At 28.0% G+C, this 16,655-nt stretch overlaps 1 protein-coding gene, 1 long non-coding RNA gene and 1 other non-coding gene across 4 annotated transcripts in view; 2 read left to right on the top strand and 1 right to left on the bottom strand.

The window, feature by feature from the left end:
• The window catches only part of LOC142321961 (propionyl-CoA carboxylase beta chain, mitochondrial-like), a 44,583-nt gene that overhangs the window by 555 nt on the left and 27,373 nt on the right, over positions 1-16,655 (top strand). The window contains exons 2-3 of one of the 2 annotated variants that reach the window (XM_075360515.1): positions 3,124-3,293; positions 9,424-9,537. In XM_075360515.1, the coding sequence (XP_075216630.1) occupies positions 9,490-9,537 (48 nt within the window). In that variant the 5' untranslated portion in view covers positions 3,124-3,293; positions 9,424-9,489. The remainder of the gene's footprint in view (positions 1-3,123; positions 3,294-9,423; positions 9,538-16,655) is intronic. The other variant, XM_075360514.1, reaches the window with a different exon arrangement.
• LOC142320976 (uncharacterized) lies at positions 10,330-13,882 on the top strand. Its single transcript, XR_012755532.1, has 3 exons — positions 10,330-10,524; positions 11,845-11,931; positions 13,213-13,882. It is a non-coding gene; the product is annotated as an uncharacterized LOC142320976 (long non-coding RNA).
• Positions 14,450-14,645, bottom strand: LOC142322532 (U2 spliceosomal RNA). The gene has a single exon (XR_012755925.1). It is a non-coding gene; the product is annotated as a U2 spliceosomal RNA (small nuclear RNA).

Below are 16,655 nucleotides of genomic sequence, written 5' to 3'. Positions count from 1 at the left end.
GTTCACTTCATCCTTATAGAGTGGATAACCTGTGGTGTGTGTAAGTAGTAAATTTGTATGCGCGCGCGCACACACACATTGAGAAAAATGGAAGTTGGTTTATTGATTAAGACTTCTGTCTACGTAAGAGTTGTAAATTTATCATTGTTTTAAATGGACTGCATCACTCATTTTATTGATGTATTTGGTTGTTTTGTTAAGTTATCTAAAGAATGATTGCACTGAGATTAAGCAATACAAATTGTTATAATTGGGCATGACCTGGGGCATAACCATAAATTGTATTAATTATATACTTTCATTTTGTTCTTGTTTATTTTCATGTGGTATTTCTTGTGCAGGAATTCATCCATGCTGTTCATTGTTTCTTCTAAATCCTTTTTACTCTCGGCTAGAATTACTGTATCATCAGCAAATCGTAGTATCTTTTCACCTTGTACTGTTACTCCGGATCTAAATTGTTCTTTAATTAATCTTTACAGATTAAAAAGCAATAGGGATAGGGAACATCCTTGTTGGACTCCCTTTCTTATTACGGCTTCTTTCTTATCTTCTTCAATTATTACTGTTGCTGTTTGGTTCCTGTAAATGTTAGCAATCGTTCTTCTATCTCTGTATTTGAACTTTAATTTATTTAAAATGCTGAACATTTTATTCCAGTCTATGTTATCGAATGCCTTTTCTAGGTCTATAAATGCCAAGTATGTTGGTTTGTTTTTCTTTAATCTTCCTTCTACTATTAATCTGAAGCCTAAAATTGTTTCCCTTATCCCTAAACTTTTTCTGAAACCAATTGATCTTCTCCCAACACTTCTTCCACTCTCCTCTAAATTCTTCTGTACAGAATTCTAGTTAAGATTTTTTATGCATGGCTAGTTAAGCTAATTGTTATATATTCTTCATATTTATCTGCTCCTGCTTTCTTTGGTATCATGACTATAACACTCTTTTTGAAGTCTAACGGAACCTCCCCTTTTTCATAAATATTACACACTAGTTTGTATAATGTATCAATCGCTTCCTCACCTGCACTGCGCAATAATTCTACAGGTATTCCATCTATTCCAGGAGCCTTCCTGCCCTTCAAATCTTTTAATGCTTTCTTAAATTCAGATCTCAGTATTGTTTCTCCCCTTTCATCATCTTCAACTTCCTGTTCTTCCTCTATAACACCACTTTCTAATTCATTTCCTCCGTATAACTCTTCAATATATTTCACCCACCTTTCGACTTTGCCTTTCATGTTATAAATCGGTGTACAATCTTTGTTTAACACATTATTAGATTTTAATTTATGAACCCCAAAATTTACCTTAACTTTTCTGTATGATCCTATTTTACCAATGTTCATTTCTCTTTCCACTTCTGAACACTTTATGTATATACATATATATATATATATATATATAGTCAGTGACTGGTGGTACAGGTCTTATACTGGTATATGTTAGTATTACAAGTGATTTTTAAGCTAGGTAGACAGAATTTGGCTGATAAGTTTGGTGGATTGTGTCTGTTCATTTATTATATTGTCATAATATTCATTTATAATTATCATTTATATATTTCTTAAAGTGTGTTAAGATCTGGTATTTTCTCATAGATATGGAGATTATCAAACTTGTCAATGTAAATGGATTTATAATCTCTACCTCTGGTCTTTGTAAGCTCTACTTTTGACAAATATGATTCAATTGCAATTTAGAGCCTGTGTTCAGTATATCTTTTTTCTAAGCTGTTTTTGATTTGATCAGTGTAGTACATCGTGTAGTGAAAGCATTCAGGTTACCTAATATTTTTTTTTATGGTTCTGAAGGCTGTATTGTATCTAGATTTTTAAATTACCTTGACCTGTGAGCTGTTTTCTGTAAGTCTGTTTATCAATATAATTTGATTTATTCTTGTACAGTTTTTGTTTTAATTAGGAGTGTCAGTTAATATGTTTGTATATGCTAATAGTATATAGAGTTGAGTAAGTTCTTTTCTCTTATCCTACCCCCCAAACTTCCAACCTAATTTTCATTATTGCTTCACATTATAGTTTATAATTTTGATCTATTAAACATACACAAACATTCTAATGTGATATATGATACATTGCAGACAGGTTTGTTAGATTAAATAAAACTAGCAATTATGGAAAGAAAATATACTATATTTATGTTACCTTACATAGTATCCCATTATAAAGTATTACACTGCAACTAAATAAAACTATAACTTAATATTACTTTTTCCAAAAACTAGCAATGTCTTAGAGTATGGGTTTTTACCGCCTGAAATGGGCTTTTACCGCTTTTCTGGATCTTTTGCCACCATATGAGTTTTCTAAGGTAGCTGTCAAGTAAACTTATTGCTCTATCACATTTCCGCTCAATCTTGTTCTTTGCTAATCTCTACATTCTTTTGGGTGTTTATGTACTCCTCTTAGAGTATCAATGAAATTTTCAGAGTGATTGTACTAAGATTACATTTTTTATTTAAATTATGTATACCATGTAAGCTGCCCACATATCGGTTATTATTATGCATCCTGGGACTATATGTAACTCAATTGTTGGCAATAGTGTGTCAGATTTTCTGTTGTTCACAACAAATAGAAAACGCTTAGGTGTTTTCTGGCAAATTCCTCCAAATACTCATTGCTCTTTGATTAGTCTTCCTACATTGGACATCCTTCTCACTGACAGTGATTCATCTATTTCAATTGTTAATCCTTCACTGCCAGTCACTCAATTTTCTAACAGTAATTTAGTGACACTTCTCTTAAATAATTCTTCCAGTCGACAATACTTCTATACACTGAGTACTTCTATGTTGTCTTCAGATAGGATGATTATGTTGAGCATAGATATCTTGTGGGTGGATCATGGGATCTATAAGCTGATATTTGGTTGATTTGAGGTGAATGAGAGTATCTGTTGTATTCTCTTTAGTTGATTTTTGTGATTGTGAGAAGTCTAGAAAGTTTATTTCTTGTCTTTGTATTCAATTTTAGAGTATTTTGTTTTCTAATATATCTAATTATATGAACATATACATGTATAATGCATTTTTTTGTTGACAAAAGGGATATATTAATTTGTTTTACACTATTTTAGTTTTTTGTTGTTACCTTGACAGGCAAATCAACATAATGTGTTGCGGAATAAATTATTTGCTCACAGAATTCTGGAAGCATGTTTGTTGTTAGTGAGTATTTGCGTTTGTTTTATGTGTTGCACAAGATTTCTGCTAGGATATAGGAAACCAGTATTAAAAGGAACTCCTTTTAAGGAATATTTTCATTGATTGTAAGTTAATGTCATTTTATTGCAAAGATAAATTTATATTACATTATTCTTGATTAAGCAACAAGTAAATACAGAATTTTAATTTTTGGATTAATTGCGTGAATATCTATGGTATTCAGAGTATGATACTTTCTTATATGTTAGTGTGATAATTACCTATACCTTATTAGTAAGTATGTCGTCTGTTACTGGAGAAAAATTCTCTAAGCCTTTTTTTGTCTGAAATTGAGTAATATTCATTTCCATAATACTATCTTATATAAAATAATATTTCCACTTAGCAAAAATTTTTAATGTAAGTATCCGAGCGCTTTCGGAGTCACCTCTCCATCATCAGGGGGTTATATGAAGTATTAATATTCATGTATATAATTTTTTATGTATAATTATAATTAAATTGAAGTTAAAATTATTATGTTCATAATAGTCTATTGTCAAATAATAAAATAAGTTATATGTTAATAAAAATGTAACGTCATGTACGTAAAATGTTTTTGACTATTATGAGCTATGAAATGAAATAGTACCAACCTACTAATCAATAATTATTGTATAATTTGTTTAGTTATTGAACTTCACAAGGTATATTTATTGAATTTCACTTGTTCATTCATTAATTTAATTATTCAAATATATATATATATATATATATATATGAAATTTTTCTAATATGCTGGTTTTATGATAATTGTTAGTATATTATAATATTTAATAAATTCATTAGGGTTGTAATTATGTCCAGTTTCTAAAATGTATCTAGCAGAATTAGATCTTTCTTTATTATTTTTAATTATACAGTTAATATGTTCTTTAATTCTTTTGTAGAATGAATGATTTGTCATTCTGATATATTTTAAGCCGCAGTTTTTGTACTTGAGACTATACACTTCTTGTTTTTCTAAGTTGTATCATGATATATTGTTATAGAAGGATCTTCATTATTTATGTATTTTATTATTTGTTCTACAGAGTGATTCAAAGAAACGGGAAATTATAAAAATTAAATAACGTTAATGAAAAATTTTTTTTAGAAAATGAATTTTATTTCATGTAATTGTACAAATGTTGCCATTTTAGGATACATAAATTTTAGTTTATTTTTTAAAGATGACATCTTGCAGGTGACCTTCTCTTCTACGTAAACACTCACGAAGTCTCTTTGTTAAATTGTTCATGGTTTGACGTAACATCTCAACTGGAATTTCCACAATTGCTTCTCGGATCTTTGCCTTCAGTTCTTCTGTTGTAGCAGGTCTACTGTGGAACACTTTGCTTTTAAGGTGACCCCCACAAAAAGTAATCGCAAGCTGAGAGGTCAGGCGATCTGGGAGGCCATCTAATGTCACCATTTCGTGAAATCACACGTCCAAACAATCGGCGTACAGCTGCCATCGATATTCGTGCAGTATGTGACGTTGCTTCGTCTTGTTGAAACCAGGCTGTGTTAAGAATTGGTGGAAATCTCTTTTGCTGTTCCACAACAAAGGTTTCAAGCATGGCTACGTAACGAGCCAACGTCACTGTAATCGCAAGACTGTTGTCATCCTCAAAAAAATAATGGCCTATAACACCGTAAGATGACATAGCACACCACATGGTCACTTTCTGGCTGTGCAATGGACTCTGGTGTAGCTGCGTAGGATTTTCTTGTGCCCAGTATCTGAAATTTTGCTTGTTAACAAATCTACTGAGTGGAAATGCCCTTCGTCTGACATCCACAATTCGTGAACAAACTCTTCGTTATCATTTATCTTCTGAAGCATTACATTACAGAATTGTGCTCGCACAACTGCATCGTTCGGTTTCAGTTCCTGGACTATCTGAAACTTGTATGGATGGAATTGGAAGTCCTTCACTAACATTCTTCGAACACTTGAACTATGCAATTGTAAAGATTCTGAGAGACGACGGATTGACCAATGTGGACTTCGTGTGACAGCATCTTGTAAAGCTTGAACATTCTGTGGTGTACAGACGGTTCGCTCACGGCCTGGAGGTTTCTTTTTCATTGCTGAACCAATTTCTTCAAAATTAGATATCCATGTTTTAATTGCATGTGCTGATGGAACACGGTCGTGCCGTCCCAGATTAAAATGACGGTGAAATTCTCTATGCGCTCCCTCCACACTGTCATTGTTTTTGTAAAACACTTTGATAGCAAATGCACGTTGCGCACCACAAGGATCCTTGTCAACTAAATGGCAGGTTAGGTTAGAGAGGCTGGCGCCACTTATCAAGTGGTACCAATCACCCACGGCTACCAACACAACTTTCAAAATTTCCCGTTTCTTTGAATCACTTGTATATGCTGTTTTTAATTTAAATGTTTTAAATATTTTGTTAAATTTATTATAATTTATATTGTATTTGATTTTAGAATATTCATTTATTGTATTGTTATTTGTTAGTTTTATTTTGTCTTTTATGTATATTTTATTTTTTATTCTGGTATATAATTTATTTATTAAGTTAGTTTCATATCCATTATTTAAAGCTATATGTTTAATGTTATTTATTTCATTATTTAATTTTTTTTTTTCTTTTAAGGTCGCAAAGGACCACTTTAGTCAGAATAATTCAAGTCTTTTTTGCCGATCTTTTGGCCTTTAAGTTCTTAGCTTTTACTTTCTCCCAATATTTAGTCATTCTTAATGATCTTGCTTTACAATCCTCTTCTGAATAAATCCTTCTTGTATAATTAAAAGTTATTACTTTAAAGTTGGTCACAGACATGCTTATTATTTTATTTTAGATTATTGTATTTGAAGTATTTTATTGCTCTGTAAATTAGTGAATTAAAGGTTGCCATTTTTTAAGATGGAAAGATTTGAAATGTATTATAGTGTCCTGCTTGGTTGACTTTCTATATATATTTTTATCGATTTTATTAGTAATAACATTTTTGTAAAATCTTATGTCCAAATAGTCAATGCTGTTATTATTTTTCCTATTTAAAGTGAATTTGATATTATTTAATCATTTCAATTATTATGTTTTCTTCATTGTTAAATTGTTGGTTATATATTAAAATGTCATCTACATACCTTTTATATAAAATAATTTGATGCTTATTTATTATATTTGATAGCAGGTTGTTTTCTAGTTCATTCATAAAGATATCGGCTAAATTAGCTGAAAGTGGAGATCCCATACTTGACCCTTTTCTTGTTTATAATATTTATTATTAAATTTAAAATAGTTATCTTTGATACATAATTCTAATAAATTTGTTATTTCATATATTATATTATTATTTATTTTTGTTTTAGAGTATTATTAATTTTATTTATGGTTTTATTAGTATCATTGTTTGTGTACATATCTTTTATATCTAATGTTATAAATTTGGTTGTATTATTTATATTATTGATTATATCTATTAATTCATAACTATTTTTTTAGACTATATTTGTTTTCAATTTTAATTTATTGGAGAAAATTTACTTAATTGATAGGTAGGTATATTAACATAATATATAAGGATCTTATAGGCTTGTTGTCTTAATGAATTTTAGGTAGTGCTTTTAATATTGGAGCATTGGTATTAGTTGTTGTAAAATATTGCCTGGTTTATGCATCCTTGAATATGTAGTTACTTTTTTTGTTAGATATTATTTTTTTCTAATTTTATTAGTGGGATCCTATTTCTAAAATATTATTGTTTTTTATAAATTTGGTTTATTTATATATTCGTTATTATTAATGATAACTGGAGTGTTAGTTCTGTCTGCTTTGACTATAAATGCATTATTACTTTTTAATCTGTTTTTATTCTCCTGTAAATGTTATAGTTTTTATTGGAATGTTTATTATTGACATTTAAACTTGTATTATTTTTAATACTATCAATTACATTTATGAAATTATTTCTCAACTTGTTTTTATTATTTGTGTTATAATTTTAAATAAATTGTTTTCTACATTGATAATCGTGTTTTGGAAAATTAAATACTATCTTAATGTGGTTTTACCATGTTGTGATGTTTACTGTTGGTGATGCTGTGTGACATAAGTGTCTATCTTCATTTTGTTTCTGCTACCTCAGACATGCTTATTATTATTTTTTTTAACTAGGAAGATGAGTTAAATGAAATTTTAGAAGAAAATATGCTACTTACTTTGAACCAAATCCAAGACCAACTGATATTAACATAGTGCACTAATAACCTATACATGAACTCTTCGGCCAATTGTTGTGGCTACACTATGCCACAGTTACTAGAGCAACTAATTACTTTGCCACAGTTACTAGAGTCTGATAATGCCACTTTGTGTTATTAACTTTTCTTAAGAGTTAATCACCACCAGTTTCCCACCACAGTTATATCAGTCATGTTAGTTATTGATTTCTTAAATTGACTTGAATTTTATTACATTACTTTTGAATTGTTGTTTTTGCTAGTTTCAAGCATGAATGTGATAATTAACATGTCATAAAAATTTATGCAAACATCAATTAACAATTTACTAACTTCCAAACTACAGTGAATTACAAAGGCCAGTAATATGCTGTGAAACTGCAGCCAACCTTGGTGATCCGTGGGAACCAGTTTGTTAAAGATGGCAAAAATACTATGGCATTTTATCCTCGCCATGATTCAATTTCAAGGATGCTGCTAGTCTATTAGACATATGAGGTGGTAAGAGATGCAATTTTGTTTTTTCTATGTTCCAAAAACTATGATTGCGATTATAGGTTAATTACGGATTATAATGTGAAGTAATACTCAGTTACTTAACCGCTAAAAAATGACAAAAATATTACAGTTTGTTACTGGTGTGGTATTCTTAGTGATGGCTATATAATTTTTGGGAGTATCCAGTGTCTCATTCAGTAATGTACAAGTGTCCAGTTATCTGAGTGTTTAAAGTACAAAGTAAAAATACATGCACAATATGAATTTGATCTTCCATAATTTAAAATAAACTTTACTAAAAAAAAAAATTAAAGCTTGAAAACCCTTTTTTTTATTCTGATAAAATTTCAAGTTATATGCTGTTGCTATCAAGAAATTGGGGTATTCAAAGAAATTGGAAATTGGAGTGTCAAGAAATTGGATGGAAAGAAATGTTCTTTCCATTGTAACCAAAAAACATGCTTACTAGATATTCTATATAATAGTAATATATATATATATATATATATATATATATATATATATATATCTTTTTAATTTTAAATGGATGTCTGAAGCCGATTTGTAATTAGTTAGTTGTTATATAGCGCCACTGAAAGGAGAAAATAAGTAAATTAAAATTATAATCCAGCTTTATTTAAAAAATAAATGTAATTATAAATATAATCTAATCAAACTTAACCTATGCTTGCTTTGCTCGCTAGTCAAGGTTAGGGAATGAAGCAAGCATAGGTTGCTTCACTTGGTTCGATTATATATTAATACTTTTAGATGAATGAAGCAAGCATAGGTTGCTTAACTTGGTTCGATTATATATTAATACTTTTAGATTTATATATATATATATATATTTAGTTATTTATATAAATTTATTATACAGTGGACCTTCAATTTATGCGGGTGTTATGTTCCGGAAAATTTCCATGTATAATGAAGTCTTGTAAAATTGAGACTCACATTTAAAGCAGAAATACAGGTTAGGTTCTTGGTAAGTTATACAGTAAATGATATACGCAAATTACTGTACTTTATTTTACTATTTTGTTATTACAGTTTCATTATATTATTTTAATGATATAGTACAATGTATGTATTTAAAAAGAAAACATGTACTATTTATCTGTTTTCTTCTTTCAGTGGTGCCATCTAATAACTACACTGATAACTAACTACAGGTTGGCTGCGGGCATCTTCTTGAAAAGTACCTTTGAATCTTGTTAAAATTACAATATTTTTTGCCTGTTTTATTTTAAATTATCAGATTATGTTTTGATATCAATGCTTCTTATTAATGGTGATACTACTCTCTCCATTAATTATTACTTATTCAAGATTCTTTACAAGTTTATGTCATACTGATAAACTACAACCACAAGAAAAACCCTTTAGAATGGTGTTTATTTTAAAATAAATCTTTTGTTTTAAGTGCAATTCAGAATATTTTATGCAACAGTCTTGTTTTTTATTATCTGATCAGTTATTTCTTTGAATAGGGAAAACTTACTGCTAGAGAGCGTATTAATTTGCTGTGTGATCCTGGAACATTTGCTGAATATGACATGCTTATGGAACATACTTGTACAAATTTTGGAATGGATAAACAGAAGGTAGTGAGGAAAGTTATTGTTACAGTTTTTATGAATTTTTCATGTTAATAAATTTGATGTGATACCAGATTTGTTATAATTTATTATTGTTCAGAAAAATGACTTCTTAGATGTTAAATTGAATTTTTTAATTCACTTATTTGTGAAATATGTAATGCATTATATGATTTATGAATATATATTTGTTTATCTTTTATTAGTTTTATTTTTAACTTATAAAATGGTGAAAAAAATACAGTCGTATTGGACTTTTCACGTATGGCTTTTTATTCACTTATCTGTGAAATATGTAATGCATTATATGATTTATGAATATATATTTGTTTATCTTTTATTAGTTTTATTTTTAACTTATAAAATGGTGAAAAAAATACAGTCGTATTGGATGTATAAGTATAAAGTCTAAATATTTTCAATTTAACCCCTATCATGGATAATTCTAGTTATATGAATGTCTCTGAGAATGAAGTTATACTTGCTGTATATTGGAAAGTTTTTTTAGGTGTATTGTTAAAAGAATGTTTATTGCTGCATGAGCAGTATGAGATTGTTGGTTCTAGGACAAACTTCTTAGGTGTGTTTCAAGACATATCTGCTTCTTAAGACAACATTACCTGGAACATTCTAAGATATTGCCTGAGCATGCTAAGATGTTACCTGAACATTTTAAAAGATAAGCAAAATTTCTTAAGAATAAGATGTTCAGTCTTCAAAGGAAATAGATGCACATTTAGAAAAAAAATTGTTTCAGGATATCTAGTTATTGAAAAACATTTCAATTATTGTCAGAAAAAGCAAATATCCAGTTTCATGATTCCGTTTAATCATCAAGGAAAGTATGATTTTTTTCCACTCCAATGTAAGTATACTAAGAGAAGAAACTGTGTTACACTTTCATTTTGCATTTAAGCTTGAGAATAAATCTGTTAAATCTGTCTGCAATAAGAATAAATCTGTTCATACAAGTTCATCGGAAATCCTTTTTTGGTGAGTACATTTTCATATTTTTCTTTTACACATTTATAAATAAGAGTAAATTCTAATATTAAAAGAAAGGATCAATTTTGATTTTATAAAAAAAGCAATTTGTATATATTTTAAAATGAAATTTTAAAATAGTGGATGTTGAGTATTGAATGAAAATAAAATAAACCTTTTTTTTTAAGAATAATTTTATATGATTATTTATTTTTATTAAATTTAAAGGATTTACTGAGATATTGTACAACATATAAACTTATTGCAATTCAAACCAATTGAGAAAAACATAAAAACAAACATATTTTTACAGGTTTAAATTTTTTAATTTTTTTTTATTAATATAGAGAGGATTATTTTTAAAAACTAAGGAAGACTGAATATAATTTGATAGTAATTAATGAAGACAATAAAAATGATAAAACCCTTTTTAATTTTACCTTATTTATCAAGAACTGTGGTATCCCTTTAACAAATGTAATTGTATGTTAGAAAAAAGATTTAAATATTATAAAATTAGTATCTTTTTTGAGGATATTGCAAACATATCTTTTAAGAAAAAAATACTTCTATAAATTTTTTAAATTATTATCAATCATAAAAAAGTAAAATATTAGTGAGGTAAGATATTAAAATTAGTTTTCGCTTTAATTTGCCATAAATTTTTATTTTTCACTATTATTACATGTGTTTAGACAAACAGTATATATTATTTGAAAATTTAAATTACAAACTAGTGAATGAAATAAAGTCTACTTAAGAATCATTTTATGTGATTAACTTTTTTGAAAAGAATTTACTTAAAGTTATTAGCGACTTATCAATGTAGTGTAACTACCGGTAAATTTGTAGTCTTGAACAAACTCAGGTTGACTACTCCTGAGATGTGTGGTTAATTGGAACCCAACCACCAAGAACATCCATGATATAGTATCCGTGGTATCCATGATCTAGAAAATCCGAATAAAAGTAACTACCTTTACTAGGATCTGAACCTGAGAACTTCGATTTCGAAATCAATTGATTTACGACGACAAGTTTACCACTAGACCAACCCGGTGGGTTTTTGAGGTTTTAATTTTGTAAACCATTTTTAATGTAAAGAAAGGTTTATTTAAAAAAACACAAAAAAACTGAATTTAATTTGATAGTAATTCATGATTGACTATAAATTAAAATTCATTAAAATTTTTTCTTATTTATCCTGTAGATAAAATAATAATAAATAAAATAATACTAATGATATCCCTTAGACAAAAGTGCTAATGTAAAAGAAGAATAAAATAAGTAATATAATGAAATTAATATCCTTTTTTGTTCTTTTTTCAGGATATTACAAATGTATCTTTTAAGAAAAAAAATATACGTCTTTTAAAATATATACTCAATCATAAAACAGGGGAACATATTACTGAGGTAAGATATTTAAATTTATTTTGCTGTAATTTCTCAAAAATAGTATTTTATTGTTTTACCCTTATTACTTGTGTTTAGGCAAACAATACATTATTTGAGAATTTTAAATATAAAATAATGAATGAAAATAAGCCTTTTTTAAGATTATTTTTTTAATTTAAAAGAAATGTAAATAATCTTTTATTTTTTCTGTAAACTGGTAAATGTAGAAATATTAATAAGCAATTTCTCTAAACTATGTAAAGTTATTTTGATTGAAATCAATTATGAATTCTTTTGCTTTATCTTTTTATTGGAGTTCATATTATTTTTTTTTATTCTGCATCTATTAAATTTATCATTATTTTTACTATCTATTTATCTGTTTAAATATTCAAATAAAAAAATTGTTAAAAATGAATGATTATCTTTAGTGATTAATTCATCATATGGTTTTATATTTTTTAATGTGAGGGAATATGTGTAGAAATTGTGTAATGTGGGTACCATAATAATTTTTTTATGCAGAATTTATTTATTAGATTAACGTGTATGTGGATAAAAACCTGTTAACAGGCCACAGTTTAGAGGTTTTATTTAAAAATGAAAGGCCCTATTTTTTCCATCCAATTTATTGTATTTATGAAAATACAATAATTATATAATGTGAGCTTGATGAAATTGTTTCCTGGTTGTCTGATGTATGAAAAAAGGAATTACAATATCTTTTAAAATTGGTTTTAATTATTTTGATATTTTATCAGTTTTTATGTATGAACATTTATGTGACAGTTTAAATAATGAAGGCAACACCAGTTTAAATAATGAAGGCAACACTTATAGTGTGAAGAAAAACCTGAAATGTTTAGCTGCAGCTTGCTTATTTATAACATCAAAATTTATTTTAGTGTATCTCTTGTTTTCTGATTGTGAAGTTTGCCAGTTTCAAGAGAAATGTATATACATATGAGCATACAGTTTAAAATCAGTTAAGTTATCATTAATAACTCTGTATGGCTTTGTATATTATCTTAAAAAACAAATAATTGATAACAATAATTTCATTTAAAACCATTAAGAGAATGATTTTAGGATTAATATTAAACATAAGTATTATTCTATAGCTAAGTTCAATTTATATCAGTTGTATTTTAGTGACATACATTCAGTCCCACAAATTATTGGGCAGAATGTTTTTAAATTTTGTAGAAAAAATGAAACAAAAAACTGTAAAGTGATAGAAATAAGAATGTCTTTTCTTAGGGTAGAAAGAGCATTAAAAAATAAATTAAAAAATTACAGGTTGGACAACAGCCAAGAGAGATCATATTTTAAGGATTCTGCACGGCCCTGTTTACAAAATTGCTACAGCTACTGTGGAGGTTGTTTGTAAGAGCAGAGACCAGCTGGAGTCCATTCACCTCACCTATACCACCATCAAGAACACATTCTCTTTCTCCTGTGTTAAATCTATTAAGCTTATGAGATATTATTATGTTTATTTAATGAATATGGTAGTGAAATTGACTTGCAAGTTCTACTTAATTACTCAGATAATGATCTACCTACCGTCAAAGTCAAATGCTTTGACTGTAAAAATATCAGGTTTGCGGGAAATGATGGAACCTACTGAAAAAAGAGTGAAAGTCTTATGAGTGTCATTGGTACAAAAGATAATGATAAGGTATCATCAGAAAATTCTTATGATCAATCAATTATCGTAACCTATGATACTTAACATGTTACTATGACCACTAAAGCAGTTCAGGGACTACTAAATCACTTTTAAAGTTCACCAGTAGAGATTGAAGTATATCAAACCAATGATATAAAAAAAAAGGTAAACACAAAGTCAGTGTTTTTCAACCAATTGATCCCATTCAAGTAGGTCTTGATAATATTTTGAATAAAGTAGCATGGAAACTAAAATCAACAATTGGGGTCAAATAAGTTCAAGAAAAATACAAAATATTAAAAAGTTGTCAGTTGTCTAGCTTGTTTAATTTTTTTATTATAATATTTTGTTTCAATGTATTTACACTTACTTAAAAAAAAGTAAGTTTTTATTCAAGAAAACACTAATTAGTACTTTTGTATTATTGAAGTAAGTCTTGATTTAACATTAAAAAAATGAATGCTGTATCTTTTTTTACTGTAGTTTTTGTTGTACTATATCACATTTATTTTAATAATGTTAATTTTTTGTTATTATTTGACAAAATATAGTATTATTGTTTTATATATATATTTATTGTTACCGAATGGCTTCAATGGCACATGGCACCTCAAAAATTCTTTCAATTTCCCAAACAAATAGGTAATCAGAAGGAGCTAAGTTCAGAGATTGGTGGGTGATCGTAAATTTCCCATCCAAATGTGCTCAGTAAATCAGCTGTCGGACCCGTAACATGTGGATGTGCATTATTGTGCAGCAGGACAATGCCGTTGGCCAGCCACCCATGTCACCAATTTTGAATAGTGCGCTGTAACTTATGTATTACTTTCGCAGCAGGCTTCTTCTGCATTTATGTTGTCTTTCATGTGGTATGAAATTAATCAGTATGCCCAACCAAATCCCGAAAGACTGGTCATCAGTTGCCGGTAACGGTTGAATTAAGGAAACTCATCACCTTTTATTATCACCTCTTGGGTGTAGCGATGCCGGGTATGTCAGATATTAAGCTGATAAGAACAGATACTACACTTTTATCTTAACCAAGAGGCCAAGAAGTGATAATGCGACTGATGACCACCGACACACCCGCCCCAAAATTTTACAAACTAACCATTGGAGAAGTTACCATATTTTTAATATTATCTTAATTGTAATTTAATAAAAATGATTTGCAGTAAAGAAAAATTATAGGAAATTATTTAAGTATTACAGTGATTGTACAACAGTTAGATTAGAATACTCAAAATACATTTAAAACATATCAGTTATATTAAATAAATAATGTACAATAGCGCTATCTGTTTCAGTTTTACAAAATAAAATATTTATCAATATCTTACCACCCATTATACAAACTACTACTACTTGTACTCGTAATTCTGCTTTTAAAAATGTTATTACTTCTTAAATAGAAACATCCATTACAGACCTTTTAAATTATTTTTTTATATCTACCTTTTATTATCCTTATTATTATCCTATTAAACTCAGCAAATTTATTATTTCATAACATACTCGTTAAATTGAAATTAATTTAACCGTGTTTATTAAAAATCCTTCACAGGATAATCCAATTCATAATAGGTACAAATTTACGATTTTATTCTTTTGTCAATTTTGATTTCAAGGTTACACAGCTGAAAACAGATTATATTTATTATATTAGTTTTAGGTTGCTGGTCTACTCACTCATCCTTTCTTGAATTCCTTAGGATTTGTTACTAAAATTTATTTTATTATGACGACTAAACTAATACATTTAAAAACTAAATCATTCTTTTTATTACTGACAAAAAATACTGCTTTTTAGGTTTGGTTGGATGTTTATATGTTACAGTGATATGTGAGAAACTGGTCAAAAACACTGCTGAAATTTTAACTCTACTAACCTACCCATAGCGGTGTAAAAAAGCTACTTCACAAATGAATCTAGGTTTGGGTTTAGGTCTATGTCTACCTTATGAAATTTTAATAACATCTCGTCATATGGACTGGAATTCCAACTGTAGCTTCTACTGCCTGTATTCCATTAAAATTTTAATCAAATTTAAATAAACTTAAATTTGGTTATCAGTAGGTATGTACAACATAATATGGCCATTGACAAGCGGTTGATCTGTCAGCAACATTATTTTTTTTATGTTTCATAAAAAAAAAATCAAATAACATGCTTGCTCCTCTTTTTTTTTGTTTTTTGAACTTTATTAAAAAGTAAGATTTTTTATAAACTTTATGCATTAAAAGTTACTACAGAAATAATTTTGTAAACTTTTCTAACAATCTATGAATTGTTGAAAAAAAAAAAGAAGATACCAACAACACGTGGTATTCTCAGGTGTCACCATCTAAGTAGTAACTGTGCCCGATGTTGCTTAACTTCTCATCTCGTATATATTACAGATTATGAAAGTGAATTCTTTAAAAGTTGTTTATTAATTAAATCACTAAGAATGAAATAAATATAAATGTAATTGATGATTGTGGACATAATATATTAATTTTATTACTTAATATTAAACCATCTTATCACTTAATTAAATGTATTATCAGAAAAGGGATTAATATTTATCATAAAGATAATCAAGGAAATGCAGTGTTTAATTATATGTAGTGGTATAATTATCCATACATAATAAGTTGTTAACATTTTTTGATAAAACATATCAATTTTATTATGTTATCCCATAGTTAAGTAGTTTGTAATTTTCTGCTTTTCACAAACAGCTTCATCAGACATTTCCAAATTCAGGACAGTCTGTTCAGCAGGCATGATTTCTTGATTGTTATCAAAAGGAAAAAATTTAATAATACCTTCTATATCTGATGAAACGTCTTTTAAAAATTTATATTCAGGTTAATACAATGATTTTGAAATCATTACTGAAATGCAGGTAGAATTGAACAGCAAGTTGAAACAGTGGATTGTCTTCCTGCAAAGGAAAGGGCATACAATCAAACACTTGATTGTATTACTCGGAAGTAATTACTGTGTCTTTGTTTCATTTCAACCTGGACTTCATCGGCGATAAAATTATCAAAATTACTTACAGTCAGTTTGTTTTGTTTCTCC

The sequence above is a fragment of the Lycorma delicatula genome, chromosome 3 (genome assembly GCF_047948215.1).
Source record: "Lycorma delicatula isolate Av1 chromosome 3, ASM4794821v1, whole genome shotgun sequence".
Classification (NCBI taxonomy): domain Eukaryota; kingdom Metazoa; phylum Arthropoda; class Insecta; order Hemiptera; family Fulgoridae; genus Lycorma; species Lycorma delicatula.
This window is presented reverse-complemented; position numbering and strand designations above follow the sequence as displayed.